The 23379-nt window shown below is 35.2% G+C and overlaps 1 protein-coding gene across 5 annotated transcripts in view; it reads left to right on the top strand.

The window, feature by feature from the left end:
* Positions 1–23379, top strand: part of ARMC3 (armadillo repeat containing 3) — an 85984-nt gene that overhangs the window by 17090 nt on the left and 45515 nt on the right. For 2 of the 5 annotated variants that reach the window (XM_087947801.1, XM_087947800.1), the window contains exons 3-8: positions 3653–3770; positions 5563–5688; positions 7901–7969; positions 9195–9370; positions 11002–11196; positions 13724–13907. In XM_087947801.1, coding sequence (XP_087803927.1) covers positions 3653–3770; positions 5563–5688; positions 7901–7969; positions 9195–9370; positions 11002–11196; positions 13724–13907 — 868 coding nt within the window. The remainder of the gene's footprint in view (positions 1–3652; positions 3771–5562; positions 5689–7900; positions 7970–9194; positions 9371–11001; positions 11197–13723; positions 13908–23379) is intronic. The other 3 variants (XM_087947802.1, XM_087947803.1, XM_087947804.1) reach the window with 3 other exon arrangements.

The raw sequence follows: 23379 nt of genomic DNA, 5'->3' as shown, positions 1-23379 counted from the left end.
AGGAAGAAAATATGTATTAGGATTTAACTGATAGCAGTAAGACTGTTTACATCACTAAATATGATTCAGTACAATAGTATAAGAGTTTACATCTTGTCCTAAGCCTTTATTGATTTGTTGAATAAACCCAAACTGGCTGGTTAGCATATCATGTTGAGGTACAAACAATTTTAATACTCAATCTATATAGGCTTAAATTTCAGTAACAAATCACCTGGTAATACATTGCTCTTTTTCATTATTAAAAAAAACCCTGTGGAAATGAACTTCACAATGCTGTCTTGTTTATTATTCATATAATTTATATTCCTTTCCACCTATCAACTGTATTTAAATACAGTGGTTTTTTTTTCAAACATGCAGTTGTGTGGAGACATCTTGTAGAATGCTTGTAGCATGAATGATTACAGTATATTTATTAGTAAATACATTTTATCCTGTATCTTTTATGCTCAATTACATACATTATTTTAATTGATTATTCAAATGAGGTATTCAGAAGAATCATATTACTTCTAAGTATCATCCAGCCTTTTAAATACTTATTATGTAATACTTGTTTAAAAAGTGCATCATATCAGGTGCATTTGAATCTAGTATCTATTGAATCAGAAGCTTTTGTCAAAATGATAAAATATATGCTATACCATAGTAATATAAATAGTATCATTTTGGGGTAAGTAACAAACCAAGTTATGGTGATAGCTTATGGTAAAACTTTGTCCATGATCTGGATGTATGTCATGCAGGCAGATCTAGTAAATTGGAAAGCTAATAATGTTAAAATCTCCAGCAGACTGTTCAGAGGGCTGACCTGATCATGGGAAAATACATTCCAAGCTTCAGTACTAGACATTCCTAGCTTTCAGACACTGAGACAAGATTTTGGAACCATCTCCAGTGAGGCCAGGATTGGTTATAGTTGGGTATTATCAGTATATCGATACTGGATCCTGAGCTGCTGGATGATCTCCCCCAGCAGCTTCATATTGATTATAAATAAAAGGAGATGAATACTAATGTTTGTGGCATCTCACAGAGGAGTATCACTGGGTCAATTTCTCCTCCCCAGTTACCTCACAGTGGAACCAGCTGTTGAGGAAGGATTTGAACCAATGTAAAACAATGTGTCTGATCCCCAGACTCAGAAAATACTTCCATTTGGGTTTTAACAAAAGCTGCTTGTAAGATTTTTTTTTCCTTTTTACAGCCTATAGTCCCTTAATTTGGGGTAGAGTCAGGTTGACTGGCTGGACCTGAGCATTTACAGTCCAGATGACCCTGCTGCCCCTGTGGAGTTAGCAGCAGATATTTTTTCTTTGGGTCATAAAAGAGAAAGATCTGCCACTACTTAGGATTGAACTCTCAACCTTCCAAATCAGAGATGAGTGTCTTTATCACTAGGCTATCACACTGCTCGTAGTTATTATCTACCATTCTGTTTCATTGTGGGTTGGTAGATGTTGTCAGCTTCATAGAGTGAGAAGAGAAGGATTGGCTATTGCAGATTCTTTTCTGTATACAGATAATCAGATTGACATAAAGCATCAGAAACTTGGACAGTTGATTATTTTTATCTCCCTTCAATACCAAACAAGACTAAACATTACAAAGAAAGCTTACAAAGAAAAGGGAATTGTACAATTATAAATGCTTTCATCTATTTTAGAAATTAATATCTTACTAGTAAATCTATAATTTAATTATCTATTTTCTACAAGCTGTACTCTATATTCTTTAAAATCCAGTTTCGTTGTATTTTCATAATTACTGTAGCCCTAATATATTTGTTTATTGTTGGCCTCTATATTTCTTTTGTCTTCAATTCTATACATATCTAGTGATTTGACTATTGCAAAGTTCCTCAAGATCTAAATCAAAATCCATCGGCTATGAGACAAACTCAAGGTGTACATTAGTTGGGATCAAGATAAATGCAATTACAGGCTAAATCACAATAAATCTAGTCTCTGGATCATGAGATATAATAGGTCTACTATATTCTGTACCAGTTAGATCCAAACCTTGAATTTTATATCCAATTCTGGCATACAAATTGAAACAAGTCTAGAGAAAGGCACTGATGATAATTGAGGGACTGAAGCTAACTCTAACAAGGACATAGCAAGAAAATTAGGGAGGTTTTGCCTTGAGATAAGACAACTGAAGATATGTAACACAGAATTAGGTCAAATCCTATTTTCTGTTGTCCCATTGTACAGAATAATGGTCATAAATGCACAAAGGCAGTACCTCCTATCAGTAAGAGCGATTCAACAAAGGACTCAACTACCAAAGGAGAGTGTGAGTTTTCCTTTCCTAGCTTTAGTTAAGTGGTAGCTCCACAACCATTTGTTGGGGTTGCTTAATTTGGATTTCTGCACTGAACAGGGGGTTGGACCTGGTGGCCTAAATAGCTCTTCAGCTCTATGACACTATGATTCACTTATGTAGCATATCTGAACTTTATATCATTAAAAAAAAGAAAAGAAAATTGTATAGCCTGTTCAGCCTATCCATCTGATTCCATTATTTCTTGTTTCCTTTGAGGCTATTATTACTGGTACAAATAGGAGTTTTCAAATGAAAACTTCTGAGAATTTCTGTCATCTGAGTTGTCATGCTTGATATCCTTTTTGCCACTTGATAGGAATGTTCTTTTTGAGTTGATCTGATCAGTCTGGCCCATGGATTCCACATAAAAGTGCACTGCAGGGTTTTGTAATACAATTGCATTTTTCCTGTACTATTTCTTTTCCTTTCTTCTTCAGACTTTTTGCATCCCTAGTAACCTGTTTTTAGTACACTGAGCAGGGCTTTTCACTGAATCATGTACAATGCTGTTATATTTGGCTTTTCTGACCCTTTATGTAGGATGCAGAGAATTACTTGGGTAAAATATATTATGATGTATTTTAGTAAAAATTGTCTATGTTCATGGTATTTTATAATTGAATTTTTTATGTTTGATCAAATCTGTAAGTGCTTTCTTGCTAGGTTTGTTGCCTATAGCCAGATCAGCAACAAATGTTCTTGTTTTTTTTTAAAAAAACTTACTGATCTCAAAATCTTAGAATTAATTTGTCATAGAGTCCATTTCATCGCCATCTCTTTTTCAGAATTACTGATTGATGTATATCATTACAATTTCCAAAACTCGTATTATATGTGCTCCGTGGATTTCCTATGAGTAGGAGAAAGAGGCAGTTTGGAGGAAATTTCTAAGCTAAATGTTGAATTTGTGGGATTTGAATTCCATCTGTCCTTTTTTGGGGTATAATTATTGTTCATCTCCTTTTCATCCATATTTTAGAGTTAGGCTATTTGTGGCCAAGTCCAATCACATTTCAATAGCCCACTGCAAGCATGCATTTCGGTCTTCTATTTCCAAAATCTCCTTGCATGGAGAATAAGGGAAAGGAAAATGGAACCTTCTTATAAGCCATTAAGTTGCTGTTAAAGTTACAAACAATTGAATCCTTCCTGTAAGATATTTTTTTAAGTATAGTATTTACTGGTATGTAAGTATATTATTATATACTGTAATTCAAAAGATATGTTCAATGGTTGCCTTATATTTATCAGAAAATATATATGGCACTGAACTTTATAACACCGTCTTATATTAATATCCTTACTATTGGTTCTCTAGTTCGATCCTTTGTCAGTTGAAAGCAAAAAAGCTGCAACAGTGGTACTGATGCTCAGTTCTCCTGAAGAGGAAGTGCTATATAAAGCATGTGAAGCTCTGTATAGATTTGCATTAAAAGGTTTGTTCTTTTATCATGTTCCACCTGTTTATTAATTACTAAATATTTATATGAATAATTCCTATTTGTTTAATATTTAAATGCCAGCACTATGCAAGACAATATATAGAGTTACATAGTGTAATATAAAGCTATGTTATGGGAGCTTCTGACATATAAGCAAACTCTTCCAGATAAAGAACAGCAAGGAAAATCTAATCAATTTATTATGGTTAGTTGCACATTCAGCCAGATGTTTAGACTTAATCTGCCATTTCTATCCACATTGAGTCCTTTTTAAGGATCTGGGATAGGCACATGTTTATTTGTTTGTTAGCTTATGTCCCACTTTATTATTTTTATGAATAAAACATTTCTAATTGTGAACATTAGAACATATCTAATACCCTTTCCTCATTTTCTCCACAAAAAGAATCCTGTGGGATGCATTGGGTTAAGTGAAAGTGACAGACTCAAAGTCACCCAGATGGCTTCCTTTCCTAAAGTGGGATTTTATGGTTTTCCTATTTCTATCCTAGTGGCTTAACCACTAAACCAAATTGGCCCTCTATATTGTTGTTGATGGTGCTAAAGCTATCATTGCAAGGTGTAAGCTATTGCCAAGTAAAACATATTATAGTTTGTAATTCAGTCAGCTAGATGTTTAGACTGGCATTTTTGTCCATCTATTGACTTAGAACAGGGAGATGCTATTGTATGATGGTGTTAAACATATCATTTTATTGTTCCAAATAAAAGTGCCTTTTGCAATTGACTGGTGATGATTTTTTTGCACCCAAGTCACCTATATTATCTTTTCTTTCTTTTGCTCTGCTTCTTTTTTGAAAATCTTTGACTCAGCCTTCCATCCTTCCAAGGTGGGCAAAGCGAGGACCCAAATTGTTGGGGGCAATATGCTGACTCTGTAAACTGCTTAGAGAGGGCTGTAAAGCACTGTGAAGCGGTATATAAGTCGAAGTGCTATTGCTATTGCTATTCTCTTTCTATTCTACTGTTTCTAGGTACTGAACAACCACTCTCCAGACTATTTTGTCTTTTTTATTGACAGTTGTTAAATCTAGAATGTTACATAGCAGATACTCATCTGTTTGAATTTGAAAATCCCAGAGCAGTTTAGTTTCTCCATTTTCTATTACTTTGTCTATTTTGTGGTCCCAGTAATTGTTGCTTACAGGCAAATGATATTTCTTGCAGAGATTTCAATGCACAGTTGTTGCTACTTTGTCATGCTATTTGTTTGTAATCAGTCTATGTAATCTTCTTGCAGCAACTAGGACTAGGTGTCCATTATTTCTTCATCTTATTATTAATTACTATTGTTCATGTTCATTACTATTATGATTATCATCTTTGTGCCTTAGCTAGGTTACTGCTGGTTCATTGCAGTGAAAAAAAATGTGACCTTGACAGACACATGTAACATTTTTCTGTTTCAAGGTAGTTCATCCTTTGATATTGTTATTTTCTTCTTCTTCTACAGTTACTGCTATTGTTACAGTAAATCTTGATTTTAAGGAGTTTATTGGACAAACTAAGTAGCAATGGACAAAACCTGTCTACAAGAGCATGATTCTGCACATGTATAAAATCCCATATGCCTTTTACACTTACATAAAGTGCATAAAATATCTAAAAGACTTGTGTAAAATATATTCAGGTTTAATAGTTGTTGTTTTTTTTCATTTTGTTTTATGAACACTTTCCCCCATCGATCTGTTAAATCGAAAGCTTACTAAGTTATAATGATTATTAGAGAAATTTGAAATTAAATATAATTAACAATTGTTTTTAGGTGAAGAAAACAAGCTGACACTTCTTGAACTTGGAGCATTAGAACCTTTATTTAAATTAGTTACACATGAAGATCCCACTGTTCGCAGAAATGCTACCATGGTAGTCGGAATCATGGCATCTCATAGTAAGAGTTTCCTTTAGAAACATGGGCAGTATTATGCATTGTGAAACTGTTAACACATATTAAACTGATGTAAACTATGAAATTGTAGTATGTCTAATGTTTCTGCTAAGCAACATTAAAAATAGTTCACTGGGTTTAATAAAGTTAACTTTGAACTGTTGTATTATAAGAATGGAGTAACCTGAAAAGAGAAAAAATGTAAAGAAGGTCTATGGAGAGAACAAAAATGTACAAGACCTGAGGAATTTACTATCAAATAAGTTGAGCATGCAACTTCTTCAGCATAAGCAACCCTGGCCTTTAGGAGCCCTTCAAAGAGCTTCATTCCAAGAAGTGGGCATAGCCAAATTCAGAAAGTAGGTGAGAGCAGAGAGAAAACTGAACTTTATTTGGTGTAAGCTTTAATTTAATTAAAATTGAAAGTAATAAAATGCTTATTTCCTTGTATTTATTAATGTTATAAAAAACTAATAGCAATATTTGAATCTGGCAAAATAATCAAGCTTCCAGGACATAAGTCAGGGATGGGCTGCTGGGGTTTCGCAGGAGTTCAGGAGATCCTCTAGCTAAGTTTAGAGAACCGCCAAATCTCACTTCTGGCTGGCCCTGCCCACCCCACTCCAACCCTCCCAGGAGTCTCCACACAGCTGTTTTGGATGCAGGTAAGCGCATGGCACATGTGGAGGCTCGGGGAGGGTGAAAAATGGGGCTCCTGGAAGTTTCGGGCTTCCAGGGAGCCTCCAGAATTCGGGGAGGCCATTTTCATCCTCCCAGAGACTCAAGGAAAACCTCTGGAGTCTGGGAAGGGGAAAAACACCCCCGTCCCCACCATGGTGCAGGACGATGACTAGACCACACCCACCATGGCCACGGCTACCCAGCAACCTTTTGCTACAATTTTTGAAGCCCACCCCTGACATAAGTAGCACTAAGCTGTAATCAGACAGAGATGTTTGCTTTTCAGGAGAGGAGAGTAGAGTAGAGTAGAGTAGAGTAGAACTGGAAGGGACCCTGCTAGTCCAGTCCACTGCTCAAGCAAGAGAACCTATACTATTTCAGATAAGTAATTGTCTAGTCTCTTCTTTAAAACCTCCAGTGATAGAGCAGCCATGTTTTCTGAAGGCAAGCTTTTCCATTGGTTAATTGTCCTCACTGTTAGGAAGTTTCTTCTTAATTCCAGGTTGCTTCTCTCTTTGGTTAGTTTTCATCCACTGTTTTTTGTCCTGCCCTCTGGTGCTTTGTACAATAATTTGACTCCCTTTTCTTTGTGGCAGCCTATCAAATACTGGAATACTGCTGTCATGTGGCTCCTAATTCTTCTTTTCTTTAGATTAGCCAAACCCAAATCTTGCAGCCATTCTTCATATGTTTTAGTCTCCAGGCCTTTGATCATCTTAGTTGCTCTTCTCTGAACTTTTTCCAAAGTCTGGACATCTTTTTGTAGTATGGTGACCAAAATTGGTTGCAGTATTCCAGGTGTGGTCTTACCAGGGTTTTATAAAGTGGTACTAATATTTCATGTGATATTGATTCTATGCCTCTGTTTATACAACCCCATTATATTGGCTTTTTTGGCTGCTGCTGCATATTGCTGGCTCATATTCAAGTGATCATTCACTACGACTCCAAGGTCCCTCTCACATTTATTATTTTTGAGCCAGATCTCACCTAATCTGTACTTATACCTTTGATTTTTTATTTTTCCTGCCTAAATGTAAAACTTTGCTTTTCTCCACATTAAAATTCATTTTGTTCGATAGGGCCCATTGTTTAAGTTTGTCAAGATCTTTTTGGATCCTGAGCTTATCTTCTGGGGTATTGGCTATTCCTGCCAGTTTAGTGTCATCTGCAAATTTGATGAGTTCCCCTTTTATTCCCTCATCTAAGTCATTTATGAAGATATTGAAGAGTACTGGGCCTAAGATGGAGCCTTGTGGTATCCCACTACTCACTTCTCTCCATGTAGATGTACTACCATTAAGGACTACTCATTGAGTATGGTTTGTCATCCAATTTTACTGATTTCATGAAATAACATTTTTCCTGTCAACTGTAAATGAAACATAGTCTATTTTTGTTGTTCTTCCAAGCCAATGCTTTAATATCTCCTCTACAGGATGAAACAATACTATTATATTTGCATTATTAGTCATGACAGCATACTGTATTCTTTCAATTAACAGAATATATTGCTTTATGTCCTTCATTATAGATGATGTGAAGAAATCTCTACGGCAGCTTGATGTCACAAGTGCATTCATAGCTCGTCTGGCACCAGAAGGTAACTTGCAGCATAAATTCTTGCTTCTCTTACTTGCTGGGAAGGTGAACAAATTCTAAGTAGCAGCTTCAGCTGTATGATGATTGATATCCTTATACCACAGTACACATTAAAGAAGATGCGGCTTCATTCACATGGTCTCAATCTTTCTAGTCCAGATAAGAAACACCAACCATCTAATGGATATACAACTAAAATTCTTGTGCCTATTACCTTTAACTGGGCAAAATAGTGCATCATACAACAATGATTTTTGAATCAAGATACCTCAAATGGGCTAACTTACCGAACTACAATCCATCACTATAATCCATTACTCCTGTGGGATTGAAATTCAGCCAATTTGTGGTCACTTCTGTGTTACCACACTGTTATGCCACCACCAGATTTTCAGTAGATCAGTTCTGTCTTAGTCCTCTGAAGGCCAGGTAGATTGTCCATGCTGCCAGCATCTGGAGATCAAGTAGCTCAGTCCTGCCCTACAGGCAGGGTGGACCAGTTCCACCACAGGCAAGTTGCCAGGAAGTCAGAAATTGCACCCACTGCCATTGGGGTATTTTTGCCCTTGCCATTCTGTTTCTCTGTTTAAATAAATATTTCTGAAACAATGATCCAATAAGTTGTTTAGTGAGTACCAACATTATTTATTTTATGTTTGTAATAACAAAACCTTGCAAATCTGAAACTACTTCTCCCCTTTTTTACTTTTAATTTCCAGAAAATTTAGCGATGTCTCTTTTGAGATGATTCCCATGTCCCTTTTCCTTCTGTAGACTGAGATACCTTTTGCATAATGGTTGCCTTCCCCTCTGTCTCCCAAGGCCATTTTCACCTACTTATGATAATGGCTTTATTTTTCAAGTTATTGTTTGGCTTGTTTCTCAGTTTCTATTCCTGCAATTGAAAGACTGTCAGCAGCTTGCCTAAAATATAAAATCAACATAACATATATGGTGTAAGAGTCTATAAAAACAATAACCTTTGAGCAAAAAAATTAAAAAAAATGAAAATAGAACCTTCCTATTCCCATTTGGCAACATATTTTTTTAATACTGTAATATTTTGGTAAATTTTAAATAAATACGTGTTCCCATTTATTTTTAACATCTTGAAAATAATTAATTACAATCTGCTTTTAATTGAGTACATCAACATTTTTCTTATAACATGTGCATATTTGTTATTGGATAATGTTTGATCACAGTCACTTTTAAATATTTTGTAGAAGATGTTGTCATCCATGAGTTTGCCAGTCTTTGTCTCGTACACATGTCAGTTGATTATAACAGTAAAGTACAAATTTTTGAGCAAGGTGGATTAGAGCCTCTTATCCGGCTGCTAGGAAGTCCTGATCCTGATGTTAAGAAGAATTGTGTGGAATGCATCTATAATCTAGTGCAGGTGATGATTTCCTTTCATTTTTCATTAGAAAGTAGTGCCTTCTTCTATAAATGAATCTAATATTATATGCTGATTTGTGTTTGATCCACATTTTATTTACCCAACTTTTCCTGCCATCTTATTTTTAAATGCATCCTTCTCATATCTCCTCATACTGACATGGACTAGTTTGCTTCATGAATTCCCCCTGCCAATTAATACAGCTGATGTCATTATTTTAATCCATAAGACTTCTGGTTGTAAGTTAATTAGGAGGAAAATAAGAGGACTTATAAGAAACATTGAGAAACATTCATGTTTTTGATTTCCATCCTTGGTAAAATATGATTAATGGTATCACTATGCCCACAGATCTGAATCTGCTCACAAAAGTTTTACTGCTTTCAGTTGGCAAGGGCTGGATGTCAGATGTCTCTTGAATGAATTAGGGTGATTTACTAAATGGCAAGTCTCATTGATTCTGATTAAATTTGTTAATTAAATGTGTTTAGTATAGGTCGGAACATGCTCCATTTAAATGCCTATAAAGGAAATAATTTTCAGTAGAAGAATGTAGAATAATTTTCAGTAGAAGAAAAATCTATAGTTTCTTCATTGTCTGGAATAATGTTTAAGTTCTATAAAAGGCTATAAAAATGTCAATTATTGATGATTTGGAATAAGAAGTATTATTTTTGTATTATTCTTGCCTAACACGTAATGATTTTACACTTTTTAAACTCTTAGTAAATGATTTTGACAGTTTCTTTTCAGAAGGTGGGGGGGGAGAAGGTTATTGTAATTAGTTACTTTCACAATCAGTGTTAATGTCACCATATGCTGGTTAGCAAAAGAATAGTAAATTGGTAGAAGAGTTCTTTTCAAAGTCGAATAGCCCAATATACAATCCAGTGAAGCTGAAACAGTGGGACAAGTTACTTTAGCTCTCCTGATTTAAATGGTACCAAATTGGCTTAAATCCAAGTGCTCCAATTGAACAGGGTTGTGACCAAGTTATAAGTGAATCAACTATGTAATGAATTCAATCCACAGTTCAATCTTTTCTAGGGCATCAGAGCATGTCTTTATTCTGAATCACATTTTGCTGTTTCCATTCTTTGGCTATCTATCCTTATTGTAAGGTATATCAGGACAACTGCACCTGGTGCTTGTTTAAACTGACAAGTGAAATTGTATAGAAAAAAGCACAGAGAAGATATCTTTTGAAAACTTCTAGTAGTAAGTTACTAACTAGTAACTTTTACTTTTACTATTTTAACGTTGCACAATCAGAAAAGTTTAAATATTTAACAAAGCAGTTTAAAAACATTTAGCTATTTAAAAGAACAAGAAAGTAGAGATATTAAAATACATATCAAATGGTCAAACTGCATTTCTTTTATTCCTTTTGTGTCAATATGTTAGAATTTTTTTCTGTTAAAGATGAATTATTTGTAAGATAAACATTTCTGGGTTTTGTTCTGTATAATATATATATTTGTAACACATGGAACTCAATGCTTGATCTGTTAAAGAAATGTCTCTAAACTGTATTTGAACTAACCTATTCATTTTGTAACAGTCATAATTATATTGTGCTTTATATTGTTTTTTCCCCAATGACATTATTTTTATTTGATATTTAAATATAGGATTTTCAAAGTCGTGCTGCAATACGCGAATTAAATGTAATTCCTCCTTTGTTGGAACTTCTGAAGTCTGACTACCCAGTTATTCAGTTGTTAGCACTCAAAACTTTAGGTGTCATTACCATTGATAGAGAAACAAGAGTGATGTTAAGAGAAAATCAAGGATTAGATCACCTTTTCAAGACATTGGAAACTAAGGTATCCTTGAAGACATCACAGTTATGAATTTTAGTCAGTCAATTTAAACGAGAGAAATTGCATGTGAAAAAATGCAGTACTTAATATGAAAGAAAAGTTGTTCTACATATGAGGAAATATGTCTTTAATGACAAAACTTTTGTTAAAAGGGCAGTTTGGGGTTCATTCATGGTTAATTAAAGAGAATTCAATAAGGCATTTTATTTCTTTAATTGATAAATTTCTTTAATTGATTGTCAGCTAAACTAATTATAACTTGACTTGAATAGATATAAACAGGTTTTCTTCAGATAAAGTGAGTGCTTTCTGATTATATGGAATAATGTTCTCTTGGTTCTTCAGGCTAGTGGGAACCTCTAAAATGAACAGTATTTGTAGACACCAATACTGGAGCTGTACATTTGAGATATCTTTTGTTTTAATTTTTAAATTTTAAATTTTATTAGACAAACACAAAAACAGAAAGGGACATTAAAAACAGTGGACATGGTACAATCTTCCTAACCCACATAGTTGTCTTCTTACATTGCTAAGTCACATATGAAAATAGTGCATATTTATATTCTATATACATAGTATATGCTATATACATTTAATCATTTCTTATTATCTTGATCCTTTCTCTTTTCTAACCAACCATAAAACTTATCCCATACTTTGTAATATTCCAATTCATCCTTCTTTTTTAATTCTTTTGTCAATTTGTCCATTTCTGCCCACACCCAAATTTTCCTAATTATTTCTATTTCACTTGGAGTGACTCAGGTTTCCAGTTCTCCATTGTCTATTCTCCTTCTGTTGATGTTGAGGAATGGGAGTCTGCTTTCTCTTTCTTCTTTGTGTGTGAATTTGATCCCAGGGAATAGGTTATTGAGTAGGTGGTTTGTTTCTCCAATTTGGGAGCATTTGATGATGACGAAGATATCATCTACATGTCCTGAATTTTGGTTGGATGGTTGGTTAGAACTGTAGATTCAAATCATTGCATGACTACTTCTACTAATAGGCCTGATATGGATGATCCTATTGGTGTACCTTGTACTTACTTACAGATTTTCCCATTGAAATTGAAGTATGTGTTGAGGCATGTGTCCAGGAGTTTCACAATGGTTTCTTTGAATGTGGAATGTTCTGTAGTGGAATCATCCTTGTGGGTAAGGTGTTTAGTGAGTAGGTGGTGTATGGTTTGTTTAGCCAGGTTGATGTCAATCTAGGTGAAGAAAGCGGTGACATCGAAGGATTTCCTCCTTGTTGATCTTAGTGTGTTTGATATATTGGAGAAATTGTTCTGGGGAATGTATTGAGTGGGTTGAGTCATTGACCAGGTTTCTGAGTTTCCTCTGCAGGATTTTGCTAGTTTATACGTTGGTGTTCCAGGTAGAGACACAATTGGGCCTAAGGGGATCCCCTTCTTGTATATTTTAGGGAGTCCATAGATCTTAGGTGTGAAGGAGTCTTGTGGTTGCACGTGCTTTCTCTTAGTGGTGTTAGCTGCTTTTCTTTTTCCATTTTTCTTAGGGTGTCTTTTATTTTGTTCTCTAGCTATTTTGTTGGATCATTAATTGCATTCTGTCATGCTGCCATGAGGTCCTCAAGTGTACATTGATTGGGGAACAATGGGTTATAGTTATTCTTTGTTGTGCCTTGGTGATGGTTCTAATGTTAGGTGACCATGTCAAGTCCTGGGAGACTATAGAACCCCAAAACCTGAAGGACTTTACTGCTGCTACAGTGCTGTTAAATATAATAAGGATGTTATAATAAGGAGTGGTAGGAGGCCTTTTCCTAACATCCATTCTCTTCTCTACAGTTTTTAAGCATATTCAGCTCCAGGTTGTTCTGGCTGAAATAAAATCATGGAAACAAGGTGGCAAAGAAGGTAGCTGAACATATGGGGAATGGGGATTGGACTTTTATTAGACAGCTACCTCCAGTATGAAGTTCCCCCATTGGGTCTGCATCAGATAAAGCCAGGTCTTAAGGCTCTTTTGAAACATGAGGAGGGTAAGATGTTCCAGAAAGCAGGAGCCACAGCAGAGAAGGCTCTTCTGGATCCCATCAGCCAAAATTCCTTGGCTGAATCCATAGTATGTCGCTTCTGCCGGTGCAGATTGGGTGGGCCAGCCTCATCAGGGTATGATGGTAGCTCAAGTAGATTGGATCCATGTCATGCAGGGCTTTAAAGATGATGACCAACATTTTCAATTGCACCCAGAAGCAGACCGGTAGTGTTGTAGCATGGACCACTCAAGGGGCCCTAAGAACTGCCTGTACTGCCATAACAGTTGCACCAGCTGTGCCTTCTGAACACTTTTCAAATAAGGGGAGAACTTGTCAAATATTTTTCTGCAATTAAGGTATCCTGTAACAGCATATTAGTTTATGAGACCAGTGTTTTTATATATGTAAATTATGACAGCAGTATTATGGGAATATGGCGTACCAAAATATGTGGTCAGAAAACAGTAACATAGTTTTAAATCCTTTTACAATGTTGATGTCATATCTGCATCTTTTTAACTTATAGGAATTTAATGACCTACATGTAGAAGCTCTTGGAGTTGTGGCAAATTGTCTTGAGGATGTGGATACAATGCAACTGATCCAGGAGACAGGGGGTCTCAGAAAGCTACTGGCCTTCACTGAAGTTTCCACTCTAACTGAGTTTCAGAAGAATGCCGCAAAAGCTATTGCTAAGGCAGCCGCTGATGGTACGTCATTACAAAAATTCCTATGTCTTGAGAAAAGTCTTTAGAATATATGAATGTCCAGTCAATGGTTCCTTTTTATGATTAGATGCCATTATTAAATCTTAATAGTTTGACATAAGTTTCCTAAAATAAGGAGCCAGTGATGTCATATCCTACATCTTATTAGCTCTACAATGCAGTGATATACTTTTTGATAAGACTGCAAGCATCTTCTGTCATCCCAGATTAGCACAAGATAATTTTGCTGCTCGAGATTACCATTCTGTAAATCAGGGAGAAATGATACAATACCCAATGCTGGACAAGATATTCTGGTACCTGCTAAGGAAGATTCTTTTAGTTTCTATCCTTGGAGTCAAAGTTCATAAGGCATCAAACCAGTTGTCTTAGAGAACTGTCTTGTTAATAGTAAGGTGGGTGTTCTCTTCTATTAAAGATCCAGTGTCTTTATTTCTTGGAAGTAAATTAATTAAGTTGTTTTTATATTTGAATATTATGGAATAAACCACAAAGTCACCATGTCAAATGTTATATATGCTCTGTATTTAGATAGAATATATGTAAATAGACAGATATATTTAAGAAGCCTAGAGAAATACTCCATACCAGGGGTCGCCAACCTTTTGGACCCTCTGGGACCACCAAACTCATAATTTTAGATCCCAGGGATCACTAACTGGTTCTGTGGGCATGGTCTAATTTGTGGGTGTGGCTTGGTGGTTATGTGACTGGCTGAGCATGGCTTGTATGTAAATATTAATATAAATATTGAATTTTTTATAAAAAAGAGCAACTTTTACCCAAAATCAGGCAAAGTAGGCAGATTGAGTTGCTCACAGAATCACAGATTCATTCAGAGATCTATCTATCTGCCATTGTCTAGCTCAATCTGTCACATAAAATTTGCTTGCAAGCAAACTCATAAAATTTGCTAGCAAGCAAACTCACAAAATTAACTCACAACACACCATGCATGTAAATATTGAATTTTTTATTTTAAAAAAAGAGCAACTTTTACCCAAAATCAGGCAAAGCAGGCAGGCAGATTGAGTTGCTCACAGAATCATTCAGTGATCTATCTATTTGCCATTGGCTAGCTCAGTCTCTCAAATTTGCTTGCCGTGAGTCTGCACTGAATTTGCTTGGAAGCAAACCTTCAGTCCTAAGGGAGGTTCAGCTGTACTGAGCCGAAGATCTAAAGACTAGCTAGAAAGCAAGAAATCCAACAATTTCCTGCTTCCTAGCTAATCTAAATCTCCCAGCACAGCAGAACAGATGATGGTCGGAAAAAGGGAAAATAGCAATTTAGCAGGCAAGTTTACTGGGTAAGGAGTGAGTGAGCGGGGAGGGTTCTCACGGGCCATGTGGGCGGTGCAGCCTTGTGTTTCTGCACAACCTGGATTAATTGCTTTGTGGGGGTGCTCTGGGGGTGAGATTTATCTGCGGCCCACCAAAATTTTCTTACAGACCACCAGTGGGCCGCAGCCCACCGGTTGGCGACCGCTGCTCCATACAATACAAAGATATTTCCCTTCCTTCCCCTCCTCTTCCCTCCCTGCTTTTTTACAGCATATTGAGATAATGGGCTTACTTCAAATGGACAAATTTAGAAGATATGCCCCATCTTGAATATATCTTAAATCAAGCCACTGATCTTTGTTACAGATCTTCTATCTCCCTGTGCACAAATACACATGCACACAGGCAGTTCATGTAAAATGTTGTAGCATCCACTTATTTTTTTTATACAATGTTGTACATTCATATGGTTGTACTGTAAAGAGGAAATGTGGGTAAAAAAAGTTTTCGCAAATGAATAATTTGTTACTGAATTAAACAATCCATCCCAAGATACAAAATTTGTTTCTGAATTTTCTCATAAGAAATATTTTTCCTTCACAAGACTGATTTTTATCATCATTATTTAATCTGAATAAGTTAAGACACAGACATTTTCTTTTTAAGATATGATTTGTCTCAAAATCTCTTATTGATTAATGTCCCCAAGGAATTAAGCTCTTCTTTTATCCTTTTGTAATGATTTTGTAATTCTTTGTTTATATGACCAGTTCACTGCTCCTGAATCAACCATGGAATTCTCAAGCAAGCATGCCGGATGGAAGTAGTTTGCACTCAGCATGACAATGCTGTTTAAATATGTCTCAGATTTTGATTTGTCAAACTGCAATTGAAGCACAGCAGTGCCATATAGCAAAATGTAATAATATAGAAAATAATGTACTTCTTATTGTCTGTAATAAGATTCTTAGTCTCTCAAGGGACTCTGATGACATAAGCTGTGACAGACTTAGACAGTTCTTATTTCAACCATCTCTTGGTTATTAATTATTTCTAGCACCTCTCACATTATTATTTTAATTTATGTATATTTGTTGTACATAATTTCTAATGCAGGAAACCTTCTTGTCCTATGAATTTTATTTCTTTTTCTTTGCTGCCGCCTCTGTTGGATGGCCAAGTTGAATTGTAGATTTATTTTTAGGAACTTATCATAGTCTAATTAAAGTTGACAATATATGTTTATTATTATTTTATTCTATCAGTTTATTTCTGGGAAATATCATTATACACATAGATCTTCAACCTGATACATAGTTTCAGTTTTTAACCACAAAAGTGGGGAATAAAGAAGCTAATTGCATAAAAGAATATTCCCAGAATTTACTATATAATAAATGAATTCAAGAAAATAGTCAATTTAACATATAAGATGTAGGATCTACCCTGGCTGATTTCTGAAACAGAAAAATAAGCAATAAATTTTTTTCCCCTTTTACAAATATATGTGTGTGTGTGTACAAAATATACATACAATATATTTATATTTGTGTATGTATATGTGTGTGACACACACACGCACACACATACATGAAAAAGAAGAAAGCAGTCAACAGGTTGACCTAAACATTACACTAACCTCCAAATCCCTCTGTTAACCCTAATTATATTTACTGTGTAGAAAGTCCACATTTTCAGTTTCATATATATCTGTCTAGTCCATTATTTCTAATCAAAGCAGTTAATTTTACCATCTTTGCTAATTCAGTCAATTTCAAAATCCATTCTTTAACAATCAGCATCTCTTTTTCTTTCCAATGTTTTGCAAGTGGAATCCTTGTCACCATGTGAAAAAATAGCACCCCAAATTGTTTTTCAATTGACTTGTCCATCATACCTAAAAGAAAAGTTTCAGCTTTCATTAATATTTATATCTTAAATATTTTTGCATTATTGTTATGTTTATCCAATATGTTTTTATATATTCGCAAGACATATGATAAAATAAACCTGGATTTTGACTACATTTCCAGCACTTATTAGAAATCCCTTTATATATTTTCGCTAACCTATTTGGAGTGAAGTACCAATGATATATCATTTTATAAAAGTTTTCTTCCAAACTATAATATTAATTTTAATTCCTTCGTCCATATATTCTCCCATTTATCTAGTATTATACCCATTTTTTTTGCCCATTTTAGGATATACTCTTTAACTTATTCATCTTCTAGATTCATCTTGAGTAGCATTTTATATACTTTAGAAACCAAGGGGTCATCTCCAGAACATAAAATTAATATCCAATTCAGATTTAGTTCCTGTGAATTTTTTTTATCAAGTTTAAATCTTTCAAAAGTTCTATAACAATTAAACCAATCACAAAGAAAGTTTTCATTTACTAGTTGTTCTCTTATCTTTATCTTAAATCCCTGTTTTTCAAATATCAATAAGTCTTGATATGTCATCCATTTACATTCCAAAATCATCTCTGTTCTATGCTTCATGAGGTAATAGCCAAAGTGGCATTTTATCAGCTAATCATCTTTTGTAATTCCATGCATACATGTGCAATCGATTGCCTAATAACATGAATCTTAAAGCCAGATTAACTTTTACTTTGTCATACCCAAATCTCAAATCAAAACCTTCGAGGTTTAACAACCTTGAAATTTTGAAAGTAGAATCGCTAATCAATATTGGTATAGTCTGAAACAGAAATAACGTTCTAGGTAGTATATTCATTTTAATTACTGAAATTCTTCCCATTAATGACAAATCTAATTTTTGCCATCTTTTTAAATCCAATTTTATCACCTTCCATATTTTACTGTAACTGTTTTTATAAAGCTTAGAATTTTCCTCAATAACAATCATGCCCAAATACTGTATGTTTTTCATGACTTCAAAGCCAATTCTAAATTTCAGTTTCTTCTGATCTTCCACCTTTATGTTCTTAATCAGTACTGTTTTCTTTTATCTATTTATTCTTAAACCTCCCATTTCTCCAAACATTTTAATCTTCCTAGTAACATGTTCAGTGTTCTCTAACGGGTCTTGCACAATCAGTACTAAATCATCGGCAAATGCATGTAATTTGTAATTATGCACTTTTATTTGTAGTCCTTTTGCTCTGTTATCTGTTATCTCTATTTAACAGTTCCAACACTAGAGTAAATAATAAAGGAGATAAAGGACACCCTGTCTTGTTCCCTTCTGGATTTCAACTGGTTTTGTAAAGTCTCCATTCACCATTCACTTGAGTGTATAGATGGACTTCAGAGATGGCAAAACCCTATCCAAAATCCATCTTTTTCACTACTTTAAACACAAAGGCCCAGTTCAAATTGTCAAATTGTCAAAAGCTTAAAGATTATTGTAATCCGTTTGTTGCTATGTTGTTGTAGATACTCAATTATATTCAAAATTACTCTTACATTATCCTTTATTTGTCTTTTAGGTAAGCCACACTGATCTTCATATATATGATCTTGTAAAACTTTTTTTAATAGCTAAAATAGATGTAGATTTTGTAGTGATTATTAAAAAGAGATATTGGCCTTCATAGAAAATAAATCCAGTCCATCTTTCAGTATTAAAGAAATGTAGATGTCCTTCCAAGAGTCTCATATGGGGTCCCCTGTAAAATAGAATTCATTAAGTCCTTGATCAGAAGAAGTAATTGATCTTCAAAACTTTTATAAAATCTGTTCTATAGGCCATCTGGCCTGGAGCTTTGCCTGTTTTAATCCTGTTAAATTGCTTCTGTTATTTTAAAAGTTGTTATTGGACTGTTCAAAATTTGCTTGTAGTTTTCTGATAATTTAGAAAGATTTTTAGTTGTGGTGACAGAGTGAGAGACAAATTGAGTAAATGAGTTTGATGACTGAATGGCCAAATCTTTGCCATCTGATCTTTAAAAATACCCTGTGGTTTTTGTTTTAATACACATATAATTGTTTTTAACCATGTTTACTTATTTGCATTGGTGTGAGGCTACAATGTTGCAAATTCTTTTATAACATTGGCGTTCTACCTTCCCAGTGACAAATTTGATTGAATAGTAAGCCATTAAAATATAATTATAATTAAAATGTATAGGCTAACTATAGAAGTTAACATTCATCGTCATCATTCATGCCCCACCTTTCTGCCTATAGAAAAACATTGTGTTGCAATCCTAAGGAAGTTTATTTGAAAATAAGTACAATTGAAATTCATGTATCTTACCTCCAGATAATAAGTTGAGGATCATGCTATACATATAATTAATTAATCCTTTCATTACTTGTTCAGATCTGGTCATTTTTCTTTCATTCTGAGTTAATTTTAGCAAACATATGTGAGTTTTGTATGTGATTGAGTTGATTTCTGTTCTCCATTTTATCATTTGGGGTTGCTTTATTAACACATGAGTAGAGTTATTAGAATCAATATTAAAATTCAGTTTTCTTCCTAGAATCTTTACCATTTAAATCAATTGTCAATTCAATTACTGAATAGTCTAAATGCTATCGCTACAGTCCTCTAAACATCCAGATTACCATATGTTGTACAGGACTGCCACTTCATAGTGAGACAGTTGCTAAGGAACAAATTTGAACTATAATGAAATACTACAAGACAGTAGTATGTTTTTGTAATATATATGCAAACAAACTCTAATTTAGCCTTTCAAGTTTCAACTGATAAATTGATAAATTCAATTGTAATAGATCTGCAACCAAACTGTAATTTAGCTTTTCAATTGATAAAGCAAGCTATTCAAAGAATGAAGCACATTATGGAATGTATGGATGTCATACTTAGAGATAATACTAAACCAGGATAATGTAGGAGTGGACAGGCTTAATAGCAAAGGTCATAGAGAGCTGATGCAAAACAAGCAGGCCCATTCATGTTATATAGATGCAGATACTTAGAGAAGGATTTTGGTTTTCTCTACTATGTTAGGTCTATTTTAGGACTTATTCTACAGTTATCATGTATTTTCTCTCAAAATGGAAAGAATATACTGCCAGTTTTCGGGAGTTGTGATAGAAGAAGGCTTCAGGAGTCACAACAAAAGAAAAATACTGAGACCTCATTCAGACCTCAGATCTCAGGTGTTTTGTGAACAAGCAAGACAATGCTGCTGTTGAAAAGGCTATTGGATGCCTTCTTTTCATACAGTCAAGAGGCAGAGGTGGTATTCAGCAGGTTCTGACCAGTTCTGGAGAACCAGTAGCAGAAATTTTGAGTAGTTCGGAGAACCGCCAAATACCTCCTCTGACTGGAGATTTTGTAGTATCCTTTCCCTGCCAACCCACCAAGCCACGCCCACAGAACCGGTAGTAAAAAAAATTGAATCCCACCACTGTCAAGAGGGCTTGGTCTCACATTCGGAGAAATCAGACATCGTTGCACGAAGCAAAGAATGGGGTTTTAGATATGCTGTTCTATTTTTAAATACTCCATCTTTAGATAATACAAAATGAAATTAGCTTATTTGAACAGTTGGGATTTTTTTCTTTCTGTGGAGAATAATAACTGGGGAGCTGATCTCTGAACCTCATGTTGCCTTCTTGTTTAGGCATATACTATTACACCATTTAATGCAATCTCCAACTATTTTCAGTCAACAGTGTTATGAGGGTTTATAAAATGGCTACCATAGTGTGCATGGCCACAAAAATAAATACACTGATTTAGCAGAAGGCGAATGGATGAGATTACTCCCCACTGTCCTAAATTGGTAGGATGCTATTTACCTCCTCAAAGTAAATGTTTTAGGTACTTTTATAGTATAGTATTTAGTTAAAAGAATCTAAAACAAAATAAAATAAGTTGAAACCTAAAGCTCAGTGGGCATTGTGAGGGAATCAAGAAAGTCCAGATGATGGTTAAGCTCTATGATCAAAGCCATTATGTTGACTTTTATCATAATTCCCCATAAACAACCACAGACAATATTTTGGAGAATCAGTGTTTGGTTTAGCAGGCCAGAATGTAATCACTAATAATGTATAAAAACAATAGAAGCCTCCTGGTAGTAATTCTTAATATGAGGATAAATAAATTACTCTGAGAATGAGTTCGAATTAATTCAGAGTGCTTTTGGCTATATATTGAACAAATCTTTTAAACAAGTATCTGTCAGAGTATATTCATGAACTGGAATAGAGCATGATAACAAGGTCAGCCAATGAATAGGCATAGCAGCTAAGTCAGCCAATGAGGACTGTTTGGAAACTGAAACTAGAAGTAACCTAGGTGTGGCTCTATATTAAGCTCTGAAGGTATGTTAAGCTCTGAGTCTGTCTATTGAAAATGAAACTGCTTCTCTCATCTGCTGGGTGTCTTGCTTGCCTGTTGAACTAAAATGAAACTAATGTCTGTTTCTGAGTTCTTGAGTTGCTGTTTTGCTCTGAACTTGTAACATGTCTGCTTCTGTTTGAGTTTGCTCCATGTTGGAGAAATCTACAGCTGGTATTGTAAAATTCATTGTATGTATTTATAAAGGAGTTAAATGAAGCCTCAGTCATATGTGTTTATTTTTCTGGCGCTGAATTTATGCTGCAATACTCTGAACAGTATCCATTTTTATTTGTTATGCATTGAGGAGTATAGGAGTAATCCTATATTGTTATTATAATACTACAGTAATTGTTAGTATTACTTTTACTAAGGATATCCAGCCACATTTTACTAATTTGATAAATAGTTCATTCTATATTGAACTGGATGTAACTTTTGGGAGAATTTCAGTCTTGTTCCATGAAAATAATATTGTGCTATCTTAATGTCGCTAAAAAGATCTTAGTTTTTCTGTAGTTTTAATTTTCTTTTAATCCTATTTGCTTATTTTATTAAGCTTGGAAAAAGTTCTCCTTATTTCCTTCTGTTCAAATTTCAGAATCAAAGCAATGAATATTTCAAGTATCCTTTTATCGTGACTGTTCTGTACAAGAAAAACAAGAATATAATATGTACTTTTATTCCAGATACCAGAAACATGCAGTATAACTTGCTATATCAAAATCAAATAATTGAAGAATGGAGAATCCTCTAGAGACCACTCCTAAGGATTACACACAAGTTTGGCAAGCATCAAGCCAGAGGCAAAGTCCATTATGAGTAAAGCCAATCTGTAATCCCAATTAATGCCCTCTCTAGCGTGCTTGCTGTTGAATATGGCTGCTGTGGCAAACCTTATTTCTGCTTTCTTTTGTTCAGTAGTCTTATGTAAAACAAACTCCCACAAAATTCCCTATTAAGCTGCGTAGAAGGTAAAATTATCTGACTACGTGAAGTAGATAGGCATCTAATGAAAAATATATTGTTCTCCCATGAGCTGTTCAGAGCATCCAGAAGTGGGGAGGTGCTTCAGTCTTTTCTGGAAAGGCTGGGCTTAAAACTCTGGGACGCTCCTCCTCCTCCATGGGACACCTCCCCAGCGTCCCCCAGTTTTAGCTCAGCCTTCGTGGTAAGAGGTTGTGCACTCCCTGACTGGAACGGTTTTCTGATTCAGCTAATCAAAATTCAGGTTTGCTCTTGGGTTATTTCGGCTTGTAAATTTCCCCCCAATTAATTTGGCGATTTCAAGGCTTGTGGCTCTATTAGGTCATTCCCCCGATCAGTTTGAGAGCAATTCTTTGTGGCTGGCGGAGCCTGCCACTCTGCAGGCAGCCTGAGACGGCCGCTTCAGGCAATTAGAGTATCTAATCCCCCGATTGTCTTATCTCTGCAATCTTGGTGGAGCGCTCACAGCCGTGGCTCACTTCTCCTTGCCGTTTCGACTGACAGGATCATTTATCTGACAATTTAGAGAGTCAGCAGCAGCGGCTCGTTAAATTGCTCAGGCAATTAACATAGGAGATTCTGCCTTCCCGCCATTTTCAACGGCTGGCTTCAAGTTCGCGCCTAAATATCACAGGCGCCATTCCCCGCTGGTTTCCCTTCTTGGGGACCGGGGCAGGTACCTTCCCACTCCACTTCCCTGGCATTATTTCTCTTTTATCTTGCTGGCGTTGGATAAGCAGGCTAGTCCTTAAACAGGATTTTTTTCTCTCTCTTATTGCAATTGCTTTTGGATCATTACATTGGAGTGAAACCGCAAGTGCCATTTCAAACAGTGGGACGTTTTTGACAGGAAAGGATCCATCAGGCCCTGCATAGCTGGTTTCCCTTGTTG

Source organism: Notechis scutatus, chromosome Z (assembly GCF_049901735.1).
Source record: "Notechis scutatus isolate UNSWTSFEM ecotype Mainland chromosome Z, rNotScu1.2, whole genome shotgun sequence".
Taxonomy (NCBI): domain Eukaryota; kingdom Metazoa; phylum Chordata; class Lepidosauria; order Squamata; family Elapidae; genus Notechis; species Notechis scutatus.
This window is presented reverse-complemented; position numbering and strand designations above follow the sequence as displayed.